Source organism: Coenobita brevimanus, chromosome 64 (genome assembly GCF_032717465.1).
Source record: "Coenobita brevimanus isolate Jiangsu-jjx chromosome 64, ASM3271746v2, whole genome shotgun sequence".
Classification (NCBI taxonomy): Eukaryota; Metazoa; Arthropoda; class Malacostraca; order Decapoda; family Coenobitidae; genus Coenobita; species Coenobita brevimanus.
The window spans coordinates 18,837,864-18,851,553 of NC_137017.1; the positions used below are offsets into that span (position 1 = coordinate 18,837,864).

The 13,690-nt window shown below is 41.1% G+C and overlaps 1 protein-coding gene across 1 annotated transcript in view; it reads left to right on the top strand.

The window, feature by feature from the left end:
- The window catches only part of lama (phospholipase B domain containing lamina ancestor), a 242,324-nt gene that overhangs the window by 165,897 nt on the left and 62,737 nt on the right, over positions 1-13,690 (top strand). The window contains exon 6 of the mRNA XM_080276085.1: positions 462-693. Coding sequence (XP_080132211.1) covers positions 462-693 — 232 coding nt within the window. The remainder of the gene's footprint in view (positions 1-461; positions 694-13,690) is intronic.

A 13,690-nucleotide genomic window follows, 5' to 3' on the forward strand; every position in this document is an offset into this window, starting at 1 on the left:
CATAATTTGGTTACTGATATATGGTTACCACTAGTGTAGTAAATGGTTTTCTGGTGTACCAGTATAAATATTTTATTTAATTAGTGACCAAAAATATGGGAATCATATGAAAGAGGGCATGCATTCATATAGGTACTGTATATAGATTTCTGCGTCAATACCGTATCTACAGTACATTAGCCGTAACAAGCACTAGTTTAAAAAGTGTAGGAAATTCAGATTTAATTGGTCCTCTGTAGAGATATTTTGCAGCCAGAACCACCTCCTTTACTGAAATTACAGTAATAATTTATGAGTGAATAGAATGCCTGGCTAAGGGGAATATTTCAGGTTATGTCGCTCCCATCTTAAATGTCAAGACCAACTTGCCTTGCCCCGGGCTGCTACGCTTCTCATTGGGTGACATAGGATTGGATGATGGATGGATGGATATGAAACTTAACTCAAGTTTAAATGTACAGGTACCAGTCCATGTTGAGGATCCAGAAGAAATACATCTTGCCTTTCCGTCGCACTGGATCCTCTAGTCCAGAAGACATCAACCCGGGCCATACTGTGGCCTTTTCTTCATACCCAGGGATCCTGTCATCTGGGGATGATTTTTATGTTGTTTCCTCAGGGCTAGTTGCCCTTGAAACCACCATTGGTAATGGTAACTCAGCACTCTGGAAGAATGTCACAGCAACAGGAGAGGTCAGTATACCCAGATATGTTTACTATGTAATACCAGCTATGGTTGTTGTTGTTGTTGTTGTTGTTGTTGTTGACTTTGCTCTGTCTGCCTGAGTAGACCTGTCATCTGCAGGTAAGCAGCTGCTTCTGTGGGGTTGTCCTACAGGTATAGTACAGTATAAGAGTACAGCTACTGCAAATTGACTTAGGACCCCCCCCCCACAAGGTATTAAAAACCACAGAAATCATAGTATATCACAATGTTTGTTCATCAAATGGCATTCAATAATATGAAATCATGTTTCCCTTGTTTTTCAGGACCAGTTGGATGCATTTTGGCATGGTATCACGTAGATCTCTAAAGTAATCTAAGGACATTTCTTTGCATCAAACATTTGTCAGTTCATTCTTGAGGTGGTCCAGACTGGGTGTCTTCTTTTCTGCCATGATTTTCTTCATCTTTGCCCAGCAGTTTATTGGATTTAGATCCAGACTGTTTCCAGATCAGTTGAGGACCTCCATCCAATTATCCTGAAGCCATTTTGTAACTTGTGACATGGAACTGAATCGTGCATGAAAAAGTCACCCATGAATAGCAAAAAAGTTTAACAAATGATCTTTCAGAACTTGAATGTACTGGCCACCATTCATCATCAAGTTCTTAGGAAGAAAGTAGAGGCCTCCCCTTCCCTTTTCACCAGAGAAACACCCCCATACCATTATTGATTGTGGGTGCTTAACAGTTGGCACCGTCCAAGCAGGGTTATATCAACTACAGGAGGCAGGGCGACGAACCTTGGCGGAATGCACCTGGAACACTTGAAATGTGCATTCATTGTAAAACATTACTTTTCTCCACTTATCCAATGTCCAGTTTGCATACTTCTTGGCAAACTGAATACGCTGCTTCTTCATGCGGTCAGTGAGAAGCAGTTTCTTGGCTGCGGTGCGACTCGGCAAACCCAGCTCCTTCTGCAATCCCAGCTCCTTCTGCAATCGGTGTTGGATAGTTGGAATTGAGATATCTTGTAACAGCTGGGGATGCATTCTCTTCAATTTTGCTGCTGTCAGTCGAGGATTCTTGATTACTTCCCTCTTCAGAAGCATATCTCTACCTCTGGAAGTCATCCTCTTCTTTCCACCTCCGTGCTTGTGCTCTGGTACGACGTCAGGTGGCAGGCCATGTGCTACAGCAAGAATCTTCATGATGGTCGACTTTGTGCGTCCAGTACGTTCACAAATCGTGTTGATAGGGACACTGTCCTGCCTCCCTGCAGTGATACAGACCCTCTCATCCCTAGAGCAGTACTTTCCCGGCATAACAATTCGACTCTAGGAAAATAACAGGGCATACGAAAAAAGAGGGAGGTGCAAGCTCGGAGCGACGGGACCACATACTCCCACTCTCGCTTCAGGGCAAGCACTGACGTGTTGAGTGTTTCACCACCTCCTGCCAGCACCAGAGGAGTTGCCAGTTACTTCTTGCCCAAAAAATTCACTTGGTACAGATGGAAACACAAAGCAAAGACAGACAACCCTCCCATAGCAATTCTGTGTGTAGGTCCTAAGTCAATTTGTGGTGGGTGTAACCTCCCAGTTGCCTGATGCCATCTTAACCAACAAACTTCATTATCCTACGCACAAAAACCTGGCTGAATTAATGCTTTATCCATTATTCTATGGCATTAACTAGTACTACAGTATGGTGAGCACAGTATACAGTAGTTGTATACTTTACTATACAATACTTTACAGTTTATAAGGAAAGCTATTTTTCTGAGTCCAAATACTTATACAGTATAATATATGCCAGCCGCTCAGCATTAATGGGATAAACATCAAGTAGTTCATCTGTCAATGAGGTAGCCTTAAATGTCCAAACTTAGAAAATTTAGTTTTTCAAAAAGTGTGCCAAGAGGCAGCGCTGATTGCTTCTCAAATGGGAAGTGATTTCCCAGTCTTAACTTGAAGCCGTGTAGAGGATGTGTTGAGAATGTCAGTACCTATGTATGCACATTCTCTACACAGAATTTCAAGAGAGAGAGAGAGAGAGAGAGAGAGAGTGTGTGTGTGTGTGTGTGTGTGTGTGTGTGTTTGTGTGTGTGTGTATTTACCTAATTGTGACATACAGGAAATGAGCTACGCTCTTTGGGTCCTGTCTCTGTTTCTCAGTAAATCAAATTTAGCTTTAAACTCGTTTAAGTTTTTAGACTGGACGATCTCTTTGTCCACACTATTCCACAGGCCTATACATCTATGAGGAAAGCTATATTTCTTGATATCCTTCAAGCAGCTTGGTTTCTTGAGTTTCATTCCGTGTCCTCCTGTTACTCTCTTATCCCATACAAACAGATTTTCTTTGTCAATTTTATCTACTCCCACCATGGTCCTGAACACTGCAATCATGTCTCCTATCTATCTTCTTTCTTCTAAGGAAGGCAAATCCAGCTTTTCCAACCTCTCTCTATATGACAGATCTGCCAGACTGGGGACCATTTTGGTTGCTGTTCTTTGTATTCTCTAAATCTTGTTTATATCTTTCTTTTTGTGTGGGGACCACATTACTGCTGCTTATTCTAACGTGGGGCAAATCATGGCCACTATCAATTTTTTCATCATCTCATCCATATAATGAAAAGCTACTCTTGTATTACTCAGGAGTGTATACGTCTCTGTAACTGCCTTGTTAATGTGTTCTTCAGGTGACAAACTATCCTGGACCAGCACTCCCAAGTCTTTCTCTTGTCTTGCATTTGTGATTGGTTCATTACCCATCAAATAATTCAAAGATGGCCTCTTGGTACTTTTACCCATTTCTAATATTTTACATTTCTTTGCGTTAAATTTCATTTCCCACATCCGGCTCCAGTCGTGTATCCCATCCAGATCCTCATGCAGCATTTTACAATCTTCCTCAACCTGTACCTTCCTCATGATCTTTGCATCATCAGTAAACAGACTTGCATAACTGTTCACTCCATCTACCATATCATTTACGTAAATCAGGAACATTACTGGCGCCAACACCGAGCCCTATGGGACTCCACTTGTTACTTCCCTCCATCCAGACATCCTATCCTTTATTACTGTCCTCATTTGTCTGTCCCTCAAAAAGTCTCTCATCCATTCCAGGAGGTTCCCCTTCAGTCCTCCTATATGCTCTAGTTTCCACATTAGTCTTTTATGGGGTACCTTGTCAAAGGCCTTCTCCAAATCTAAATACACACAATCCACCCAACCATCTCTCTCCTTTAGCACGTCAATTGCTCTTGAGTAAAATCTCAACAAGTTGGACACACATGACCTTCCATTTCTAAAGCCAAACTGACTATCAGCCAAAATATTCATCTCTTCCGATATTTTATCCATCTATCTTTCAGAATTCTTTCGCACAATTTTGCGACCATGCTGGTTAGGGACTATCTATCTATCTATCTATTGCCAGACGCCACAATCCCGTAAGGGGTAGCCATTTGACTTTGAGCTAATTGTTTTATGGGGAGGGGCACTAATCCTCCACCAACCCACTTGTTGACACGTAGGGAGCACGTATGGTTTGGTTATATGGTTACCACCCAGTGTAGTAAATGGTTTCTTGGCTTACAGGAAACCATTTGGCTTGTCACTCAATGTAAAGCCACCTGTAAAGAAAAGAAAAGCAATAAGAAGTGACAAGAAAGATGGGAGAAATATGAAGAGAGGAGGGCAGACACAGAAAAAGAATGATAAAGGCTAAGGAAAAGAAGTAGGCATCTCTATATCCAGTGAGTGGATGATGGTTGCCACCACCTACCACACCTGGTTAGGGACACTGGTCTGTAATTCAGGGGTTCGTCCCTGTTTCCTCCCTTATAAATTGGTACCACATTTGCCCTCTTCCATTCTTGAGGCACTTTCCCCTTCTTCAGAGAGCACACAATTAGACTGTGAATCTTATCCACCAGTTGTTTTCTGCTTTCCTTCAGTACCCAATTAGAGATTCCATCTGGTCCTAGGGCTTTCCTTACATCTTGGATTTCCAGTAATTTATACACTTCCTGTACTTCCACTTTTATATCATTTATCACTACATTTCTAGTTACTCCTTCCCCTTCCACAAACTCACTTTCATTAGTGAAAACTGACTGGAAACGTTTGTTCATTATTTGTGCTTGCATTACTACATCTTTATAGACCTCCCCTTCTACTTTCAGTTTGGTGATTCCTTCCTTTTGTTTCAGTTTGCCATTGACAAATGTATAAAACAGTTTGGGTTCATCCTTACATTTGTCTATTATACCTTTTTCAAAATTCCTTTCTTCCCCTCTACGTATTCTTGTGTAATCATTTCTAGTTCTTTTATATTCTTCCTTTGTTCTGTTGTTACCTCTCGTTCTCCAATTGTTCCACACCTTATCTCTCTCTTTTTTTTGCTGTCATACACCTTCTATTAAACCACTCCTTTTTTCTGTTTTTTTCACTCTTACTCATGGCACAAATTTTTCCACTCGAATTATAGAAGCGTAGAAAAAATATCCACTTCCTCTGTATCTCTCTTGTTTCTCTGAATTTTCTCCAATCTGCATTTTCGAAAAATTTTCTCAATCCTGTAAAGTTTGGTTTCCCAAAGTTGTATCTTCCCTGCCTATAAAGCTCGTCTCTTGGCTCCACGTTCCCTGTTATCAACTGGAACTCAAAGACCACATGATCACTTTTTCCAATAGGACACAAATATTTCAAGGATTCTACTACATCGGGTTCTTTGGTAAGTCTAGTCTTGCTGGTGTGTCCTCACCTCAGAACCATGTCTCTTCTTTGACCCATTGCGTCATAACTTTGTTCATTGTTATATTTAATAATGTAGTGCCCCATGAATCTTTGCTGCCTCCTGAGTCCCATTCCTCCCAGGTCACCTCTTTACAATTGAAGTCACCCATTAAAATTATATTGTTACTTTTCTCCATCATTTTCTGTAAATAGCTAGCCATGTCTGACAACATTTCCTGGTATTCATCATCACTCCATGCTCTTGTCTTAGGGGGAACATACACTACTGCCATATCTCGCTTGCTATTCTCTCCAGTTTCTAATTTCATATTTATCACATCAGCCCTGCCTTCTCCCAATTCCACAGTATCTACAGTTATGTTGTTCTTCACTGCTGTCATCACTCCTCCTCCCGTTTTTTTCTCTTCTATCTCTTCTCCACGGTTTGTATTTACCATCTCCCATATGAACATCAGTATCTTCTCTTAATTTTGGTCTCTACAAAGCACATAACATCAGGTTCATGTACCCTCAAAAAATCGTTGATTTCTAGCCTTGCCGATATTAAACCATCAACATCAGTATATGCCACCTTCCAATTCTTTTTGATGTTTTTTATACCCTCTTTTCTCCTTCTCTCCGCCGGTACCACTTCCTTAATTTCTGATCCGTGTCTCTCCAATAAAACACTGTCTTCTCTTCCTCCGTTCTCTGTTCATTTTTTACCTTTGTTTCCTGTACTAACTCCTTTATCTTAGCTCTTTCTTCCTCATTTGCATCTCTCCTTATCCAAACATTTTTTAACCCTTCCTTGTCTTATAATATCCATGTTCTACTGGTAATTCATTAACTGTTGCTTGGGACTTAAACTTTACCTTCAATGGCCTTGCCCCTCCTTCCTCATACTTTCCTAACCTAAACACCTCCTTAATCTCTTCTTGAACTTTGTGGTTTTCCTCTATGACAAGTGATATTATTTCTTTAACCTTCCTCAATTCTTCTCATTCTCTGTCTGATCATATTGTCATACGTTTTTCTTTCTATCTATCTATCTATCTATAGCCCGACGCCCTAATCCCGCAAAGGGTGGCTGCAGACAAAATGCCTCCAAGTCACTCTGTCACCCACCATTTGACTCCCCTCCCCCCAACTCACCCCCCCCTCCCTCATATACCTCTCAACTCCATCCCTCCACCTCATCCTCAGTCTACCCCTCACTCTCCCTCCCTCCACCTCACCTACATACACCCTCTTAGTCAGTCTTTCATTCTCCATCCTCTCCACATGTCCAAACCACCTCAGTGTATTTCTCCTAATCTTTTCAACCACATCCACATCTACCCCACAACGTTCCTTCTCTTCTTCATTCGTCAACCTGTCCCTCCACGTCACTCCACATGCTCCTCTCAAGTAACTCATTTCCACTGCTCTCACTCTTGACTTGTTCCCCTCTTGCAAGGTCCACGCCTCGCTTCCATACGTCAGGGTAGGGTAGGGAGTTTCTTTAACTCCTGAAATTATTACACGTTTTTTCTTATCTGCTACATCTCTCACTAAAGATTCTCTACTTCTCAGTACCCTAACCACTTCCTTCTCCACTTTTTCCTTGCTTTGTTGTTCTATAATCTCTTTCAAATTTACATTTCCTTCTTCCTGAATTTTCTTCCACCCCTTATGTTGCTCCTTGATTTCTTTAATGTGCTCGTCCTGTATTCTTGATTTGGATTCATACTCATCTAGTTTGTTTTTCATCCTGTCCCTTTCTTCTTCTAACCTCTTATTCTCCCTCTTAAGCTGATTTATTTCATTACAGGCTGATTCATTGCTAACTTTTAATTCGGTAACTTCTCTTTCTTGTTCGTCACTGCGTGTACTAATTTTTTCCAGTTTATTCCTTAAGCTTTTGATCTCGTTTTCCTGCTCTGTGGTCCATTCCTGTAACTCTTTTAATTGCTGCCCATACCTTTTTTATCTCCCGGACATTCCTCTCCACTGTTTTCTCTACACCTGCTATTCTTGTTTGGTTCAACTTAATACTTCCATTTCCCACATCCTCTTCACAGAAGCCCTCGAACTCTTTCTCGATACTTGTAAACATTGCACCGTCCCTTTCTTCCATGAATCAACCATATGGAGACTCTATTTTCACTATATCTTGTTCTTTTTGTGAGTGAAACTGCGTTTTTTTTTACTGCTGTCCAACGGGACCACCACTCACGCACTTATTAACATGATCACAAATAAGCTGGTCTTCTTTTCGTCGATGATTTTGCGATTATTTCTCCACGATCCAGGAAGTGCTCCGTCTCTGTCGCAGACATGTGTGTGTGTGTGTGTGTATTTACCTATTTGTATTTACCTATTTGTAGTATACAGGAATTGAGCAATGCTCGTGTTGTCCTGTCTCCATATCCACATTTATCAAGTCTACCTTTACACACATGAATGTTTTTCTCATGCACCACCTCTTTGTCTAAGTCGTTCCAAATATTTAAGAATATACCTAATTGTGATATACACGGAATGTACTATGCTCGTGGGTTTCCGTCGCTGTTTCTCAATAAGTCGAATTTAACTTTAAACTCGTTTATGTTTTTAGACTGGACGATCTCTTTGTCCAGGCTATTCCATAAGTCTATACTTCTGTAAGGAAAGCTATATTTCTTGATATCCTTCAAGCAGCTTGACTTTTTCAATTTCATTCCATGTCCTCTTGTTGCTCTCTTATCCCATACAAACAGATCTTCTTTGTCAATTTTATCTACTCCCACCATGGTCCTGAACACCGCAATCATGTCTCCCCTCTTTCTCCTTTCCTCTAACGAAGGCAAATCCAGTTTTTCCAGCCTCTCTGTATGACAGGTCTGTCAGACTGGGGACCATCTTGGTTGCTGTTCTTTGTATTCTCTCAATCTTGTTTATATCTTTCTTTTTGTGTGGGGACCACACTACCGCTGCATATTCTAACCTGGGGCGGATCATGGCCACTATCAATTTTTTCATCATTTCCTCATCCATATAATGAAATGCTACTCTTATGTTAGTCAAGAGCTTATAAGTCTCTCCAACTATCTTGTTAATGTGCTTTTCTGGTGACAAACTATCTTGGACCAGCACTCCCAAATCTTTCTCTTCTCTCCTTTTTGTGATTAATTCATTACCCAAAAAATAATTCAGTGATGGTCTCCTGGTACTTTTACCCATTTCCAATATTTTACATTTCTTTACATTAAATTTCATTTCCCACGTCCGGCTCCAATTGTGTATCCTATCCAAATCCTCCTGCAGTATTTTACAATCCTCCTCAACCTCTATCTTCCTCAAGATCTTTACATCATCAGCAAACAGACTCGCATAACTGTTCACTCCATCTACCATATCATTTACATAAATCAGGAACATTACTGGCGCCAACACTGAGCCTTGAGGGACTCCACTTGTTACTTCCCTCCATCCAGACATCTTTTCCTTTATTACTGTCCTCATTTGTCTGTCTCTCAAAAAGTCTCTCATCCATTCCAGAAGTTTCCCCTTTAGTCCTCCTATATATTCTAGTTTCCACATTAGTCTCTTATGAGGTACCTTGTCAAAGGCCTTCTCTAAGTCTAAGTACACACAATCCACCCAACCATCTCTCTCCTGTACCACATCAATCGCTCTTGAGTAAAAGCTCAACAAGTTTGAAACACATGACCTTCCACTTCTGAATCCAAACTGACATTCAGCCAAAATATTCATCTCTTCCAGATATTTTATCCATCTGTCTTTCAGGATTCTCTCACACAATTTTGCGACCATGCTGGTTAGAGACACTGGTCTATAATTCAGGGGTTCTTCCCTGTTTCCTCCCTTGTAAATTGGTACCACATTTGCCCTCTTCCATTCTTTTGGCACTTTCCCCTCTTCCAGTGAGCATACAATTAAGCTGTGAATTTTATCCGCCAGTTGTTCTCTGCATTCCTTCAGTACCCAATTAGAAATTCCATCAGGTCCTGGGGCTTTCCTTACATCTTGAGTTTCCAGTAATTTATACACTTCCTGCACCTCCACTTTTATATCTTTTCATCACCGGAACATTTCTAATCACTCCCTCCCCTTCCACAAGCTCCTTTTCTTTAGTGAAAACTGACTGGAAACGTTTGTTCATTATTTCTGCTTGCATTGCCGCATCATTAAAGACCTCTCCATCTACTTTCAGCTTGGTGATTCCTTCCTTTTGTTTCAGTTTGCCATTAACAAATCTATAAAACAGTTTGGGTTCATCCTTGCATTTGTCAATTATACCTTTTTCAAAATTCCTTTCTTCTTCCCTACGTATTCTTGTGTATTCGTTTCTTGTTCTTTTATATTCTTCCTTTGTTCTGTCGTTACCTCTCTTTCTCCAATTGTTCCACGCCTTATCTCTCTCTTTTTTGGCTATCATACACCTTCTATTAAACCACTCCTTTTTCCTGTTTTCTTTCCCTCTTACTCTTGGTACAAATTTTTCCACTCCCAAATTATAGAGGTCTAGAAAGATATCCCACTTCCTCTGTATCTCTCTTGTTTCTCTGAATTTTCTCCAATCCGCATTTTCAAAAAAGTTTCTCAATCCTGTAAAATTTGCTTTGCCAAAGTTGTATCTTCCCTGTCTATGAAGCTCGTCTCTTGGCTCGACGTTTCCTATTAACATCTGGAACTCAATGACCACGTGATCACTTTTTCCCAAAGGACAGAGATATTCCAATGATTCTATTACATCAGGTTCTTTGGTGAACAGTAAATCTAACCTTGCTGGTGTGTCCTCACCTCGAAACCGTGTCTCTTCTTTGACCCACTGCGTCATCACATTATTCATTATTATATTTAATAACATAGTACCCCACGAATCCTCGCCGCCTCCCGAGTACCATTCCTCCCAGTTCACCTCTTTACAATTAAAGTCACCCACCAAAATTATATTATTGCTTTTCTCAATTATTTTTTGCAAGTAGCTAGCCATATCTGACAACATCTCATGGTATTCGTCATCCTTCCATGCTCTCGTCTTTGGGGGAACATACACTACCGCCATATCTCTCTTAACATTCTCTCCAGTTTCTAATTTCATATATATCACTTCAGCCCTGCCTTCTCCCATTTCCACAGTATCTACATTTATGTTGTTCTTCACTGCTATCATCACTCCTCCTCCCTTTTTTTCTTTTCTGTCTTTTCTCCACAGTTTGTATTTACCATCTCCCAAATGAACATCAATATCTTCTCTTAATTTGGTCTCTACAAAGCACATGACATCAGGTTCATGTTCTCTCAAGAAATCATTAATTTCGATCCTTGTCGATATGAAACCATCAACATTAGTATATATCACCTTCAAATTATTTTTGACATTATTAATACCCTCTTCTCTCCTACTCTCTGTCCGTACCACTTCCTCAACTTCTGATCTTTCACAACCATCCCCCTAATTTCCTTCACTTCTATTTCCTTAAATACCATTTCCTTACTTTCATATCCAATACTCTCCAAAAAAAGTATTACGTTCTTCCTCTGTCCTCTTATCATTTTTTTCCTTTACTTCTTCCTTTAATGATTTTAAAGCTTCTCTTTCTTCTTCATTCAGATCTTTTCTTATTATAATATTTTCCATCCCCGCCTCTTTGCTTAATTTCCAGGTCACTTTAAGTATCTCATTTATTACACTTTCTGATGTAAACTTGACTCTCATTGGTCTTGTTTCCCCTTTCTTATAAGGCCCTATCCTCCTTACTTCCTCAATTTCTTTTACCCACTTGTTTCCTTCGGGGTCAATCTTGCCTAATATTCCTCTCACCATGTTCGTGTCTCTCTCGAGTCTTGCGAACCTAACCTTTTCTTCCTCTTCCCTGTTTCCAAATACTATCACACATCTGTTCCTTTCTACAGTTTCTCTCACTATTTTCTCTTTTTTCTTCAGTATTTTCACTACATTTTCTTCCATTTCTTTCTTGTTCATTTCCCTTTCTTCCTGGATGATCTCTCTTAAGCTGACCACTTCTTTCTGTTCTTCCTCTACGTGTGCCCACTTTGCCTTGTGTTCTTCTAGTACATTACTCACCTTCTCCGTTTTATTAGTACTCTCTTCAAGTTTCCTCCTCAGTTCAACATTTTCCCGCTTCAAATTCTTAATCTCTTCATTGGCTGTTTCGTTGGACTGGATTAGACTCTGTATGGTGGTTTGCGTATTTCCTGACACATCCTTTATCACTAGATTCTCTACTTTTTTTTCGAGTTCACTAATGTGTGTGTGTGTGTGTGTGTGTGTGTGTGTTGGGGGGGAGGGTTCGTTTTTTTATTTTACTGCAGTGGGTGCCAGTCAGTGAACCTGTCAGGTGAATAAGTTGTGTATAGAATATGCACGTATGCACACATTGTATGCAGTAATGTGAGGGTGCGTGTATGTGTGATCATTGGTTGCAGCCATTGGTACTGTAGTCTCAGTATTCAGAGACAGAAGCCAGCCAGTCCAGCATTGTAGTGCCACCAAACATGTCTTATTTCACTTAAGTCATGGCAGATGAGTTACACAGATATGTGTTGAGCAGTCAGTGGAACCGTGTATTGCATGGCTTTGTACATGTGAAGATATAAGATGAGACATCCTGGCAGTGCTTGTTATTTGCAGCCATAAACAAAAGTTAACACAGTTTTCTACCAGCTCTGAGCACTGTCTTCCATACTTCCTATTTCCCCCCAAACAACATAATATTCTGTTTTCTGATACTGTCTTGTGTAGTAGTAGTAGTAGTAGTTGTTCCCTAGGCAGTCTGGACGAACAGCCCCGAGCCCCTTAGGAAGGCCATGGCCGAGACCGGACTTTCCCACAGAGCTCTCAAAGAGTGTATGTTGTGTTGTTGGCATAGGTGATTGTGTGCAGTGCAGTCTTCCATAATGTGCTTAATAGTATGGGATGCTGTGTTGCATCCTGGACAGGCATCAGCGACGGAGTCATCCAGCCTCTTCTGGTAGCTTAAGAGGGCTGGATGGTGCCCACATCTCAGCCTGGCCAGGTGGACCCTGTCCTCACGAGGAAGATAGGATTCAGAAAGGTGGATGTCAGGAGGTGCATGCAGCTGTGTGTTGTCTTTAAGTGACTGAATGGAGCGGCGAGTGATCTGAGTGTGGATATGCTTCTGGAAGCTGGTCTGAGGTGGGCGAGGGGGGAGAGATGACAGTATTTGTGTATGGTATCGTGTGCTAGGTGTTGTTTTGATGTTCCTTGGTGTGGGTGGATGTGCTGCCATGTACTGTAGTGGATGTTGTGGGTTTGTGGAGGCTGCAGCAAGAAACTGGGTGCCTCTCATGTCTAGGTGATCCTTGACTTTGAGGACTTTGATTTCTTGATGTAGGTGGTCTGTGGGTGTAGTAGCTGTGCAGCCTGTGATTATTTTTAGGGCCTTGTTCTGTATGGTCTGTAGAGTGTTGTAGTGTGTTTTGGTGAGGTTCGAAGCCCAGGCAGGGCTCGCATAATTCATCACTGAACGTATGTATTGTTTGTATACTATGGTGGTGGTTTCTTTGTTGTGTCCAAATGTTGTATGGGCAAGTGACCTCAAAGCATTGAGTCTTGGTGTTATTTTATTTTTAATGTTTGTGAGAGGTATATGTGAGCAGGAGAAGGGAGGTTAAGAGACTGGTGAAGGAGAGTAAGAAGGAAGTGGATGAAGAGTTTGGGAGGAATCTGAGTGTGAAATGGAGGGAGAGTAAGAAATTGTTTTGGAAGGAGGTAAAGAAAGTAAGGCAGTGTGAAAGGGGAAATAGTAGGGGAGTGAAAGATAGGAATAATAGATTGTTGGTGGAGAAGAGAGAGAAATTGAGGAGATGGAAGGAGCACTTTGAGGATTTGTTGAATGTAGAGAGTGAGATCAGTGTGAGTATAAGTGGTTGGGGAATGGCTGGGAGAAGAAGAGATGAGAGGAGGGAGGAAGAGATCAGTAGGTCGGAAGTAGTGGAAGCGATGAAGAAGATTAAGCTGGGAAAGGCCCCAGGAATTGATGGAGTGTGTGGTGAAATGCTTAGGTATGGGGGTGAGATTGTTGTGGAGTGGATATGGAAGTTGTGTAGATTGGCTTGGGAAGAGGGAAGGGTTCCAGAGGACTGGAAATCAGGTATAATTGTTCCTCTGTACAAAGGAAAAGGGGAGAGAGAAGTATGTGGTAACCATAGGGGTATTTGCCTTCTTAGTGTGACTGGTAAAATATATGGTAGAATACTCATTGATAGGGTTAGGCATATGACAGAGGAGCTAGTTGGA